We start from the raw sequence: 14,633 nt of genomic DNA, 5'->3' as shown, positions 1-14,633 counted from the left end.
AGGACACGTGGCCCAGACTGCTGCTCCAGGCCCTAGAGGGGAAGGACCTCTGGAGTAACGCTCAACCACTTACCTTCCAGCCTGCTAAGCAGATTGAGAGGCATTTATGATTTAAGTGGGGTGATTAAAGTCCCTCTTTGCCTACTTGCAGTTCGGAAACACTTATCAGGTGAGGTTCATGCCATGTCACAACAGGAGTGGCCCTAATTTCATGAGTGGGGACCAATTACGGGATCCATACCTGTAGTCTGACCCCAAGAACATCCACCTACCTGCTCAAAGTCTGCCATGAACACCTTGCAGCCTGAAGAACCAGGCAACTCTCACCACCTGTTGCTCTACAGCTGTGCTGGCAATTCAAGTGTGTTTCTATAAAACTCAAGCATACTTTTTCACAATTGTTGCTTCCATGCACATTCTGAACAGTGAAGCCAATTCATCAGAGTTTACAATTGCCTCTGCTGTTCTCCAAGTTCACTCAGCTCTCCTCACGTCTATATACTAACACTTTACACTCTGTGTAACCATCTGACCTGAACAACTCTTCTGACCAGTTCCTACTTGAGTAGAGAAGATTGGGTGCATCTTTCCAGCTAAAAACATGGCTTTGGTTCCTAGTATCACCTCTGATTTTTTTGCCAGGCCTAGTACAAGTCATTTCACATCCCCATAGCAGTGCTTTCTCTCACTATTGCCTGTACAGGTTGCAAGGACTGTGTCCTTCAGCAAATAAAAAGGGGAATTCAACATCAAGCAATAAATAACTTGTTTGTGAAGCAAAGGCACAGAGCGCTTGTTCATTATGCAGTTAAAGGGGGAAAATGCCTTACAGCAGATCTAGACAGCATGTGGGTTACACCTTATTTTCTTTCCTCACTGCTATGAAAGGGCACAAAGTACAATCATGCAGTATGTAGAACAGCAGTTAGCCCTTTCAGTACAATGTTGTCCTTCAGAGGAGAGGGGCTTAAGACTTCATGTTTGCCTTTCTTGCTTAAACACAGCTGACAAGGATCTCTTTAGCATTTTTATTTTAAAAAGGATTTTAATTGGATTTGTCTTTCCATTATTTTTAGTACTATGATTTACCCTGGTAAGCCACACATATCACAGAAGGATCATTTTGCTGCTGGTATTGCTTGGCAAAACAAATATATGGCCAAACTGTATGGCTCAGAGTGGACTAAAGGAAGAAACTTATCAATTGAAACGCAAGGCAATAACCCCAGCATATTAATTTGAGAAGCCCTCAATTACATCTGGGGCACTATTTGGTTGTCCAAGATATGGAGTTGAGCATTAATAAAGAGCACTCTGCAGCCCTTGGTTCATGGGATTTAATACAGGTTTACTGCTGCCAAACACAAAAGCAAGCAATGCAACTCCCTTCAGGATTTTCTTAACTGAAACAGAAGGTAAAATGGTGTGTGGAACTCCCAGGAAAAGTTCATATCTCTCTTGGGCAGTAGGGAAGAAAAAAAATGAAAGGAAAATACCAGTGTTCCCACACTGAGGGAGCACATACTGATTTCACGAAGAGTCTTCCGCTTTGGCATAACACCTGATTGCAGTTCAGAATTACTACTGAGCTAATACTGTGGGCTAGATGCAACTAGTTGACTTTAGCTCATTCATCTCTCAGGAAGCTTGCTGTGTTTGATATAGGGCAAGTTTTTGATCTTGTTTCTTAAATCCACTCCATGTTGAATGAAGGGTGAGAAATTGGGTTCAACATGCTGAACATGTGTCAGAAGTCAGGGGACAGAGGGAACAAACAACCAAACCAGCCACCCTGCAGACGGCTGCTACTCACACACAAGAATATAATTTCTTTTTCTTCCCTGTGAAGTGCTGCTTCTGTGCTTGAGACTCAGACAGATGGGGAAAATCCTTGCCAAGACATCCGTTTTCCTCATTTGTTGGGAGCAGAGAAAGGCAACTGCTGTGCAACCTTTACTGGCAGTCTCTCAGTCAGCTTACTCAGCGCCATTGTTATTTGTCTGCTTTGTATGGGAGGGGGAGGTGTCAGCATCACTGTTTTAAGAAGATGCTCATTTCTACCTCATTCTGAACACTTCAATTCTCCATAGGTTTTGGACAAGAAATTGCACTGTCTAGAAAAATGCCAATGTCATGCCTCCTGGGTTCTTTGCACTCTGCACAGGATAGCAAAAGCATTTGGAAAGTTAGGAGCCACTGCCATACCTTAGAGACTCCTCCTAACAAGTCATGAGAAATGGTCATTTGTTACGATCAGTTTTCTGCATTTGGAAGTACAAGTGGTGAATGTTACCGAGGGCTTCAAAAATAAATACATAAAAAGTAAATGTACTCCATTTCTAAGTTTCCTTCGGACTGACTCTCTGGGCAAAAGGAGAAGATCCCAAAGCTGAATAGCTCCACTCAGCTCCTAGCTCACTCTTTGAGTTGCATGCTACAAGGATAATGTTACAGCTTACTGCAGCCATGCCCTAAGCCCACCTAAAACTTCACTCCCTCCACACATGGCAGAAGCCCTCTTTACTCAGAATTTTCTCAAAGCTGTTTGCTGAAAACTCCTATGCTTCCTTTTCATGCAGCAAGGGTCTTTGAAAAAGTAAGCATCTCAGAACATTCCTGTTGAGGAACTGGTTATCAGTGGGCAGTTACCTCAGCACCTGAAAGCACGATAGCAGCTTGTGTGTTCCCTATCAGAATAAAGACAGGGCCCCAACAATGTGACGTTTGGGTTACTTGAGACAACAAGCAGGTTTGAAAAACAAACCAAAATGACCTCTGAAAGCATGACTGGTCAGTTAAATTTAGATTAATGATCTGCAGTATAGAGATCAGACTTCGCTTTATGTTTGCATAATCCAGATGGTGGTCAGGCTCCTAGGCCCTGTCTCAATTAGAAAAAAAACCCAAAAAACCAAACAAACAACAAAAAAAAACCCTGCAGAAATACTAAATAAAAGTAAGCTATTCAAATCCATAAAAAGTAAATGGAAAGATATTTTCCTCCTTGGTTCATCTCTGTTTCACTGAATTTTTCTTTCACAGGAAAAAAAGAAAAAGGTGCTTGGGTCTATGAAGAAGTATTTGGAACAAGGAAATCCTGGAAGTGAAGAACAAATCGAACAATTGGGAAAGGCAAGAACCAGATGGTTTACTACAAGGCTGGATTTCCTATAGAGATAGCTATCAACGATGCACAAAGCTTCTATGTTTCTTTGATTACCATACCGTAGGTGGAGGCCAGAAACATCGGATAATGGTAAGTTTCACTCTCTACAAAGTCAAAAGCCATTTTAATACAAGTGTAACTGCCTTTCTTTTCATGGAGTTCAGCAAAAAAAAAAAATGCTTTCTTTCTTGAGACTGACTGAACACCCACGTTGTTTAGAAGTCAGACCGGGCTTTCATCATTCGGTTTGGTTGCAGTTAAGCAGAACAGCTTGCAGAGCTGGCAATCTGGGCAGGCAGCAGTGCTATTAGTCTTGGTAGTAAGTATAGCTCTACTGAGCGTGTTACACTTCTATCAACCAAACGTGCAAGTATATAGGCATGTCTTTGCATTACCACACATCCGCTCTTTTGAAGCCTAGATAGCCCCTGAGGCAAGAGCCCTGTGCAGAACAAAGCACATGTCAGCACTGACTCCAGTTCTGTAATAAACACTTTATCAGTAATGAGACTAAATTGGAGCTCAACAACAAGCTTAACTTTGCTCCTCAGTTTTCACCCCCTAAAGAACAAGCTTTGGAGCTACATCATTACACAGGCAATAGAAAAGATAAGGAAGCACGCTTATGATGTAATTAAGTAAATAATGCCAATCTCCCTATAGCCCACTTCTAATTATGCTGGAGTCTTCTTATCTTGCATGCGTCACTTGAGCATTTGTTTAAGATGCTGCCAATGCCTGTCACCACTAGAACAAGGTGGCAAGTAGAAACCTTACAGCAGAAACCCGAAGACAGGCCTGCATGCCTGTCTCTTGGATCTAGCACCATGTTCAGCCCCCAAGCTATCTGAAAGGAAAACCACGGTGCAATTTTGAAGAGGTGAAATAAATTAAACAAGAACTCAGAATCAGAGATTTCACAAGCAACATAAAAGAATATTTCACTTGCTATTGCTTTGAAAAAATAAGTGCTTTCCAACATTGAAAATCAAACAGCCCCAACTGGAGGTCATTTTCAGGCTTGGTTTGTTAGGGGACTGAAGGGATCTTAAAGTTCTTTTCCTGGGGAGCCATTAAGATCTGAAATCCATCCTGAAATTCTTCATAATTTTAGTGGATCTTTTAACCAAAGACCTTCTTCAGAAGCCATACTAATTCAAGGTTTACTTCTTGTCTGTCACCAATTTTATTTTTCCCCTTCCTTTGCTCTTCCTTCTGCAAAAGAGGGCAATGGGTCTTGATACTTCTTTGAAAGAAGACAAGTGCATAAATAACCACCAAAAATGTACCTCACAAAAGTCACAGCAGTTATACAATTAAACATTTTCTCCTTCTCGTTATGTGTTTTATTGAGGTATAAATCAGGACTGGAAGGCAATTCTGTGCCGATAGGAATTTTACTGGGGGTGCAGATCCCTTAGGCTCATCTGGAAAATGAGAAACATACCCATAGATGATGCATCATGTCGGGTGCAAGATTCACTAGAGCTAGAAAGCACTTCGTCTAGACTGAGATTTAACTTTCTCATTTAAATCAAGTGAAACATGACTGCACTGGATGCAGTTGCATAAAATATTTCTGTGTTGGATTAAGGAGGTTTGTACAAAGCCTGGTAACACTGAAGAAACTGCAGGCAGAATGGAGCATTGCCAAATCACAGGGTAAGCAGGAGCTGAAAGGTAGTGAGTGACTCCCTAAGTTTAGCAAGGTTTCAGCTGGACTCACTTCATTCCTTCCATTTAGCAGAAGTTTTCCCTCTCCCCTAGCTGGAACTGATTTGCAGGCTGAGACATCCTGCAAACAAGCTATATTCAAATAAAATACCTCCTCCTCTACTTCCACAAGTTGAAGCACAGGCATAAGTATTTCACCTTTCTAAGCTTTCCTTCTGCTGTCCCGTTCTGCCAGCACAACACATTGTCTGAAGCACAAGACCTGAAACACGTGCTGGTTTCTACAGCACACTATCAACTCCCACATTCTGTAAAAAATAAAAATACCAGCCCTCTATTTTATTTGAAGTTTTTTTGTTTTTAACTTGGCCCCCACTGTTTTATCTGCTGCTGCAGTCCAGGATGACAAAGCTAACCACCCTGGTCCATGCAGACAGCTGCATCACAACATGCCCTTCCCGAGGACACCCTCCTGTAAGTGTCAGGTTTTTGATGTGCATTTCCTGATGCTTTGTCCTACAGCCACCTGAGCTGCTCTGCGCTACCTGCCCAGTGAACTGTTTCAGCCCCTCAAGCTCCTGCATGAGCTCTCTGGCTTCCACCTGAGTAGATACACCCTGACTAATTATGAGGATTTCCAAACAATAGCTAATCTCAGGTCAGCATAATCATCAGGTTTTGAGTCAGGTTTCAGTAGCATTGTCTGGACAGAGATAGGCAAAGCCCCCTTGAAATGGGGGGAGGGAAATAAAGATTAATAACAGTCTTAAAATCTACAAAGACTGGGAGGGCTGGAACAAGTCCACATAAAGAGGGTGAGAGCTGACAAGAGAGCACAGTACTTTCAGCCATCTGTTTTGTTTTGTACTTTAAAGGTGCAGTAAAATGTATTTATACCCAATTCCTTAGTTTACAAGGAAAGCAGTTGCCTTACAGGCTTGAAAAGTGGCCTCAGCTGAGCAGCAGCTCTCCCAGCCTGGATTCTGGGGATTACACCTCACTCCATGAATAATACTTTCACTCATGGGGGTCAAAGTTTTCCATCTCTAGCCTGTACTGCCAGTTAACACAGATCATTTATGTTTCCCTCCACTAAAACTGAGCAAGATAAAGGTCTGAAGTAGCAACTGCCTGAAACACACCTCGTGACTGGAACACTGTGTGCAGAATTTTAGTTCATTAAAATTACCATGAAGAAATTAGGGATTTGTGTCCAGTGAAGCAGCAAGGAGAATAGAGAACCTCATTAACAGGCCCTGGGGGAAAATAAGTAAATAAATAAATCCGAGCACTTTGATTGTCTTATAAAATACAAACTTCTACGTAGTTTGAACAAAGCCAGCTCACCAGTGCTCACTGAGCACCGGCGGTTTGTCTAAAGGAACTCTTCAAGAAAACCTGGCTCTGTGGGCAGCCCCTGCATTTGCTGTTCTGTTCTTCAGTGTACAAGTCATGGCAGATTGGCCCTCAGGAGCTGTTAGCAGTCAAAAGAGTGAGAAAAAGCCTCAGCCTGCTCTGCTTTGTGCCTGCACCCAAGTTGGCAGCTCCCAGACCCCAGGTGGCTCAGGCCTCTCTCTTTTCCCGTGATGTCAGTTACACATCACGCTCTGCTCTCCTGGAGAGCAACAAGAACAGGAGATATAGCTGAAGGAGAGATTAGCATTGTGAATTAATACATCCCTGATCAAACAGAGAAGATATCAGCAAGTGACAAGGCCAAGGATGGAAGGGAGAATCAGGGACATAGCTGCTGTGATCATGAGCCATCAAGAAACGAGGATGTTAAGGTTTGGGTTGCTCCAGCTGCACTGACTCCTCATACAGTCATTAATAGTGCCTTGCACAACTAAAGACAGCATCTGCTCAATGTTTTACTGCTGCATAGGATTGCCACAGTGCCTGTGTGGCTCACTAGGATTCACAAAAGCAGCGACTACAACACATTTGTCACAAAGTAAAACTACTTTATAGCAACGAGGAGCCATTTTAAATAAACCAATCTTGGAATGCATAATCACTGCCATTATCCTGTTGGAGGAAGGGGAATCCAGCACAACGAGCTAAATACAGGTAAATACAAAGGGTCTGCCTGAAGCAATTAACAAGGAGTATGATGAAAGGGGAAAAAAGAACAAAACAGCCCCCCTTTCTTTCAGTTTCTCTAGATTAATACAAGCCAGAAACACTCACATTTTCACAAGAAAGACCAACTCGCAACACCTCCAAAAAAGACTGAAGCTAAGATAAATGCAGTAAGGTAAGCCACCTGCAACCCCTATGCATGCAGGAGCAGGTCTATTCAGGTGAGCAGGGCCAGCCACAACACCTGCAGGGACAGGCTCAGGCTCCAGGTAAATATTTGCTTTTCAATACAAAAACAAGTGTAAGGCTTTGGGTTTCTGCAAATGATCATTAATATTTTCTTCTAAGAATTCTTCTTGTTTTGTTTTTTAAACTGACAAAAAGCATGCTAGAAGTGAAGCAGCTCCATGAAAATACCTTTAAGATTTATTTACTTTAATCCTGAAGCAAGGGTATCTATCAGCTACCATGAATACACACATTTCTTAGCAACAGCACTAGAATGCCATTAAAGAACACAGAACCACCAAACCTGTCTAGAAATAACATCGTTGTCTTTCTGCTCATTTTCTGGAATACTTTTTTAAAGAGTCTTATTTGATTTTATTCTTCTCCTCCCTCTCATTCATGAGATTTTCTAAAGCTCATGATTACTTATTTGGCATGGCATTCTGCTTTATGAGACCAGAAGAGCCCTGTTTGCATATGGGGCATAGACTTTCCACTGGAGTAGAGCAGGGCTTTGCAGTTTGTAGATGGCACATAAACTAACTCAGGGTGAATAAGTTCAAGCCTAGAAAAGTTGAGAGAAGAGTACTTACGTATGCCTTTTTATGAGCCAAATCAAAAGTATATCATCACCCTTTCACATCTTTTGCACTGGACCTTGATTCCCACCCTACATCTTGAAGCTCTATCTGTTTCAAAACCTTAGGAACTTCGTGACTATGTGCAGCTGGGTTGTTAGATGGAGCTGCAATGCCACTAGCAGCTGTACCCTAAGCCCACTTTAGAGGAGAAAGGAAAAATTAAAGGCAGGTTGCCTCAGGCTCTGTGTTCAAGAGCTCACAAGCAGCCTCAACTCCTCCTCCCTTGATAATTCTTTTGTAGTTGAAGCCAAAGCTATTCACCACTGATAGAAAGATTTCCTTTGCTGAGTCGCAGACCTGGCCTCACAGATGCGAGCTCAGTGCACTGGTCCAGATTGGGCAGCAGAAGCACACATCCACCACAGAACAAACACCAATGGCCGTAACCCAATGGGTCCCACCTACCTGCCCACAGCTATGCCACCCTTAGCAGTTACAAACTCCTGGGAAAAAAATGTAGTGACTACATCCCTTTTATGATAATGAAGCATTCGAGCAACAGCCTTTGTTTATTCAAGGACCTAATAAGAGATGACTGTAGCTATTTTCTACTTAAAATCATTAGTTAAACAGCAATTGATTGCAGATGGAGAACGGTCATTGTGTTGTATTACCAATAACTTGTTTCCTGGAATTTAAGGGCAGATGCAGATTGGCAGATTTGTTCCCTCAAGCTGTAGGCACTGCAAGGTGTGGCCACATTCGGTGTTTACAAGCTGTTATCACTTCTCATCATGGGCTTTTTCCACTCCCGGGCATGTCAGCAAGACTTAAAAGTCTCATGGAGAGAACATGAGAGCAGCTTGGTTTGTCTGCTATCAATCAAGGATTGCTGACATGCTTCAACTATCACTTAATAGAGAAGCTATCCCTACTGGCAGTATTTGATTATTCTCAACTGCTTTCAAAGGAAGACCTCAGCAACCTTGAACAGAGGGACTGGCAACAAGGCGTCTAAAAGGACAATTCATGATTCAAGTCTCACAAGCAAAACATAAAAGACAGCTCAAACCAAAACAACGAATTTGGTTGGGTAACGCCACTCTCACTGCACTGCCAGGACAGGCTCAGAGATTCAAGCTGTTTGTCAGGCCCATCTTTCTGCCTTGATACTGAGATGCGTGCAAGATCCTGCCCAAAATTTTCATCTGGTGCCTATTAAAAATGAGACCAAGCTAATTGAAACAAGCAGTGGGTCTTCTACCAAGCAAATATCTTCAGAAATCTTTACTGGCTCCCAGCACATAGTGGGACACAATACAAAACTCCACTGCTGAACCTTTCTTTGTAGCCTGTCTCAGATCTCTCTGCTGTCAGATTCCACAGCCCTCTAATTTTTTCCCCTTGTTCCTCAAGTGAGAAGTGTCTCAGCAAACAACAGGGCTGGTAGTGCCTTGTTGGACCCAATTCTCTGCATTTAACTGTATGGTATATATACAGCTATTGTAAGAAAGTACTGGTAGATCTGCCAAGTGCACGCTTTTGCCATCTGACAGAGCTTCTCTATGCAGTATGGCAGTTTGAGCACAAAGGAATCACCGTACTTCTTTCAAAATCTAGTCTGGAGTGCTGGTTCTCATGAAAAAACAGCTGCCTAGCTAAGTCACAAATGGCCCACCGGTTTATCCAAAGGGGAAGCTTGTCCCTAACCTCCATCTAGATGATAGGCCAGATTGTGCCTTGGGTCTGAGCATTTGCAGTCTTTACCATACCTGCTATAAACCACCAGATACCAGCTGGTGCCCATATTACCACCTGGACAGATAAATCCATTGATAGCTCCTCTTTTTAGGATCCCCAGGCACTTTGTGACCAGTTGCTCACCCTGAACCTTGTCATCCTCCTTCCCGCCATCAGCCCTCACGTGATTCAGAATGCTGATGATGGCAAAAGTACATTTTCCTGTTTCTTTTTTTTTCCTTTTTTCTCAATCAGAAGATTCAGAGAAAATGCTTTTATACAAATTGCAAAAGTCTTTGTTTAGTACCATACTCAGCAGCTGATATAGTTAATGCCTGACAAGGATTACAGTATTTTAACTACAAAGTCTCATACTGTGAACTCTCCCCAGTATTATGTTACATTTCAATCTAACATCTGATTGGAGATCCAAATTCTGATCCAATTTGCAACAGGTGATATGCAGGATCTAACAAACTCAGCAAGATCCCCCTGATTGTACTTTCACGTAGTAGTTTTCTATCAAATACCATGATAAATATTGAGTGCCATAATTGGAATTTTTTTCTTGTGTGAATTGTTTTGTATTATTTCTCAATAGTAAACAACATAAACTCTCAATTCTTGGGAATAAGGAATATATCTGATGTCACAACCCCACAGCTTGGTAATGTTAATACATTCATTAGCACTGCCTCCAGCATGAGCAGTACAGTGGTAAGGCATTTGCAAACTTGCTCAATAGCATCATGATCAACTTGTAGATTCAGATTTCATGAGGGGACAGAGAGATTTGTCCTTAAGCAGCAGGACTGCTGGCAGCACACTGTATATGACCATTGTTTTGTGCAATAGCATCTGCAAGTTTTTATTTTAGATTCTCTTTCCCCCAGAAAGTCATGGCTAGACTTTCCTAAGGGTGAGAATAGATTTTGCAGTAGATGATTGTGACCTAAAACTTCATTGGGCCTCAAAATAAAATTCCATCTTTTGCAGCTGCAAATACAGTAAGATTAATGTGTTAATCATCTGCTGGCATGGTACGCCCTGGGAAAAAGGCTAATTAAAAGGGATTTGCAGAAGGTCATCTAGGATTACTTTACACTGAGAGCAGAGGCAAGACAGCTGGGTTATCAGTGTTTTTTGAAAGTTCTAATTAGCATTTTAGAAAACAGAAATCATACTAAGAAACCAAGTCCTCCAACTTCATCTACACCAGAAATACACTTTACGTCAGTTCTGCAAGCACTTGCAGCTCTAGGAAACTTAAAAGAGCAAGGAGTGTGGCTCTATTCTCTCTATAACATAAATCAAGCTCCTGTAAAATATGAGTACAATGACTTCTGTTTACAACAGTAATAGATGGAATACAGATTGATGAGAGAATGCAGCAAAGTATTGCTGCTATTACCAGCTGAAGCATGTGATACGCTGGACTTGTTTCCCAGTAAATTATTATTGTTATTTTAACAAATTACAGAGTTGAAATTCCAGCTCTGCCCTTCAGACAGCAGAAGGTATGGATTTAGCCAAAAACATGCACTCTCAAGATCATGTGTTTTTAAAAAGGAAAACAGAGATTGAATACCTTCATCTCCCTTTAACACAAGTCTCCAATTGGAGATGCTGCTCACAGGTGATACAGACTCTGTAACTGAGGGGAAGTTGTGTCCCCTCCCTTTGCACCCATCATGGGGACATCCCATTTGACCTTTATTACCTACTAACTTCTAGCTCTAACCCTTTACTCCATTTCTTGCTTTTAAAATACTGTTGCTGGCACAATGGAATCCAAAGAAAAAATAGACTGGAAAAAGTGTGAAGCTCTGGGGAGACAGTTATTTACTGGCAGTTTCACAACCACCCCTGCACTTCTAATGAAATTTCATTTGTCAAATTCAGCGCAACTTGGTGACAAGCCAAGCCTATTCTGCCTGCCTTTTAGCTCAGAAACATCCTTTTGGTCTCCCACTCCTCAGAAGAGCCTTTATTTCATTTGAGAAGCCTCCTGAGGAAAAAAAAAAAAAAAAAAAACAATTGCAGATTGTAATTATAAAGCCACTCTCAACCTCTCAAGGACATCTTCTTATTTGAGTATAAAAACAGAGATAAAATTTTGAAACAGTGTTAACACCATGCATAATAAATCATGTTTGTCACCAACAGTACTTCAAAGGTAAATACATTGAGATTAAGCTGAGAGAATAGTACAACTAGTGATTTTTTTGTGGACTCACCATTGTCTGGGATAAAGTCACCTAACTGGATACGGGATTACTCAAGTATCCCTCCAATGAAGGACAAAAGCTTCTAGAGGAGGGAACAGATCTTACCTCTTAGTAAAGTTTTTTAATGTGTGAGGCCTGGTTTGTATAAACAGTTTGTATTACATTCCAGTGGTGGGTAAGACAGTTCAGCTATTTGGTTTCTCACAGTTAAAATGCTTCTTTAACCCTATTGAGACATTTTGCGTGCTCAGGACTTAGGGTAGAGTTGTCAACAAAAGCAGACAATTTATTTGGTTTTAACGACAAAGAGAATTCAAAAAGAGTTAACACAAACTGATCTAACTTCCCCTATTGTTAGAGAAATACAAGTAAAAGGAAAAAAAAGTAATGATTTAGACAGCCTGAATAGTTGGAGACAGAGAGCTGAAATATGGTGAGGAAATTGCCACCCTAAACAAGCTCCTTTGAGCCATTTGATGATGGTTTTTTTTCCCTGCCTGAGTTATGAATCCTTGGAATGTACATACCATTGATCTGCATGGTAATTTGCACAAGCAGCTCTTTCTGAGGTCCTAACATCCCTCTGTATTCCAGAATGTAAAAAAAAAAAATAATAATAATAAAATAGAAAAGAAGAGCAAAATACACAGACATACGGCAGTCTGATTTATCTGGGGCAGGCTGCCTGACATTATAAATGGATAAAAGCAGTTCTGGTCTCTCCCACGGCCCAAATACAGATCCATCCTACAACCAACCTATGTGTACTGTTCCACACACCGGGCAAGGTTGTAAATGTGCATCTGCCCTTCACTGAAACTTGCCAAAGAACCTTCTATTCTAAACTCCCTGAATTTTCATGGAAGCATTATTGCTGTGCCATCCAACACCTCCTGGCTGCACATCGGGTGATAACGACTGTTCTCCATCATAGATCTCAGCCTGAGATACTGCACACCCTTCTCTCATTCAGCTCAAAGCAGTCTGGTGCCTAATGCACACTAAATACAGATTCTACAGTCATTTTCATCATGAAATCCATCCAATATCCTATGAGCTATGAGTACTCAACCTCTCTTCTACCAAAAGGCACAACGACTAAAGCTTGTTTCTGGGACTCAGGCTAAGCAAATTGTGCACTCTGATTTGTAGCAGTAGTGGATTAAGTTCAGCACAATTCAGCCTCCTAGCTAATTTGACATTAACCTTAGAAAATTAGAGTTTAAAGAGACCTCATGAAATCACCTAATACAATTTGTTGCCCAGAGGCAGGGCAGATATCTCTAGGCTAGCTCCAGTAGTTGCATATCTTATGCTCTGGAAAGCATACAAGAAAGTAGAATACCTATCTACATTCAGATACCTGCTTCAGTACTTTAAACTCCTAGACTTTAACATTTTTTTCATCTTAAAGCTAGCTAATATTTGCTTCAAATGTAGCTGTTTTCCTCCTCTTTTATAACGTATGAAAAACATTAACTTGATCTAGAAATAGTGAAACCAAAGTTAAAACTTCCAATTGAAGCTAGTAGTTTAGCAGACAATGCTGCAGAGTGAAAGGAATGAGAATCACTACAAAACATGCCAACTGTCAGTGCTGGGGCCTCCATCTGGAGCTGAGCTGAGCATGTAGCAGCATTTTGTTTATTTCCAAGGGAGAGGTTAAGCAGTCACTCAAGGGTGTGTAGGAAAAGCCTGGGGCTGGAGATTACCATGTAGCTTTCTAATTAGTCTGGAATGAAAATAGGTCTAAATCCACTGGGTATACAAAATATGTTTGCATACTTAGTAATTGATTATAATTATGGTCCTCTATACCAATGGTAAATACCTAGTTGTTGTTTTGTAACCAAAGGCAAATGGGTAGCGTATTTGTTATACTTAAACTGACAAAACTTTTTAAAAGAGTCCACCACAATAACATTCCAGGCTCAGGGAGAGCTGTCATTCATCTGCTGACTAGCTAAAAGAAAAAATGCATTACTCCATAACATTATTCTACTGAATAGTTGATGGATTGCAATGAATTACACATCTCACTTGCTGGAAGGATCCAATGAACTACACATTAACCAAACAGTGCAACTTGGTCCTATTTTAGTACTGTATAAATAACTCACGTATTCCAGCAGCAAAAGAAGAGGCTTACTCATGAGAAACTGATACAGGAGTCTAGCCCTCGCTTCATTACACAGAAGAAATAATATAAAATTAATTAAGCTGAGATTCAAAATATGCAAACACCAACACAAACCATATGCATGAACTATCAGCCATAAAGTACCAAAATACTATCCTAGCTGCTGGGTTCTGATTTCAATATCAGAATTCAATAAACAGGAAGAGGAGAGATTTTCCTCTGCAGAAATAGAAATATGCAAAAGCACAATCCAAGCCTGGTCAACATGCAAGGAAGTAGGGATTTGCAATAATGTGAACGTTGAAGCAACCACAAACACTCACTTGCACTCCCTCTAATTCGCCTCCTAAAGCCAATTACCAATGCAACCTACGTAAAGGTGAAACAGGACAAAATAGCACTTCAGGGATTAGTATAGTTTAGTACGTTGTCAGTCCATATGCGTGTGCTGCAGGGAGTGTGAGTGCCTGGTTTTCAAAGGAAATGAAGGCTTAAAGGGTAACAGTCTCTGTGTGTATTTTTTAAGAAAGTTGACCGAGTACATGGATGACCATTTGTCCGAACTTAAGAAATACAAAACTCTTGCCTTCCAGGGAACCAGGGCTGGTAGCTCATCCATAGTCCAGCCCTGGGAGATGAAATATCAAGTTACTTGTGAAGTCACTGATGTATACAAAGTAATACCACCAAAAACATGCCTTTGCAATGCAGAAATTCCCTTTAGAGGAGCTACTCAGGTGCAAGCTTATTCTGTACATTGAAAATATTGTAGATTTGTAAGGGACTTTGCAAAA

General features: G+C 41.2%; 1 protein-coding gene across 3 annotated transcripts in view; it reads left to right on the top strand.

Moving 5' to 3' along the window:
- NEDD9 (neural precursor cell expressed, developmentally down-regulated 9) overlaps positions 1-14,633 on the top strand; it is an 89,749-nt gene that overhangs the window by 21,484 nt on the left and 53,632 nt on the right. For all 3 annotated transcript variants that reach the window (XM_065752303.1, XM_065752305.1, XM_065752304.1), the window contains one exon: positions 3,043-3,256. In XM_065752303.1, the coding sequence (XP_065608375.1) occupies positions 3,254-3,256 (3 nt within the window). In that variant the 5' untranslated portion in view covers positions 3,043-3,253. The remainder of the gene's footprint in view (positions 1-3,042; positions 3,257-14,633) is intronic.

The sequence above is a fragment of the Cyrtonyx montezumae genome, unplaced genomic scaffold, assembly GCF_038088225.1.
Source record: "Cyrtonyx montezumae isolate F1298 unplaced genomic scaffold, pur_monq_1.0 scaffold_8, whole genome shotgun sequence".
Lineage (NCBI taxonomy): Eukaryota > Metazoa > Chordata > Aves > Galliformes > Odontophoridae > Cyrtonyx > Cyrtonyx montezumae.
Note: the sequence above shows the minus strand (reverse complement) of the source record. Positions and strands in the feature narration are given on the sequence as shown.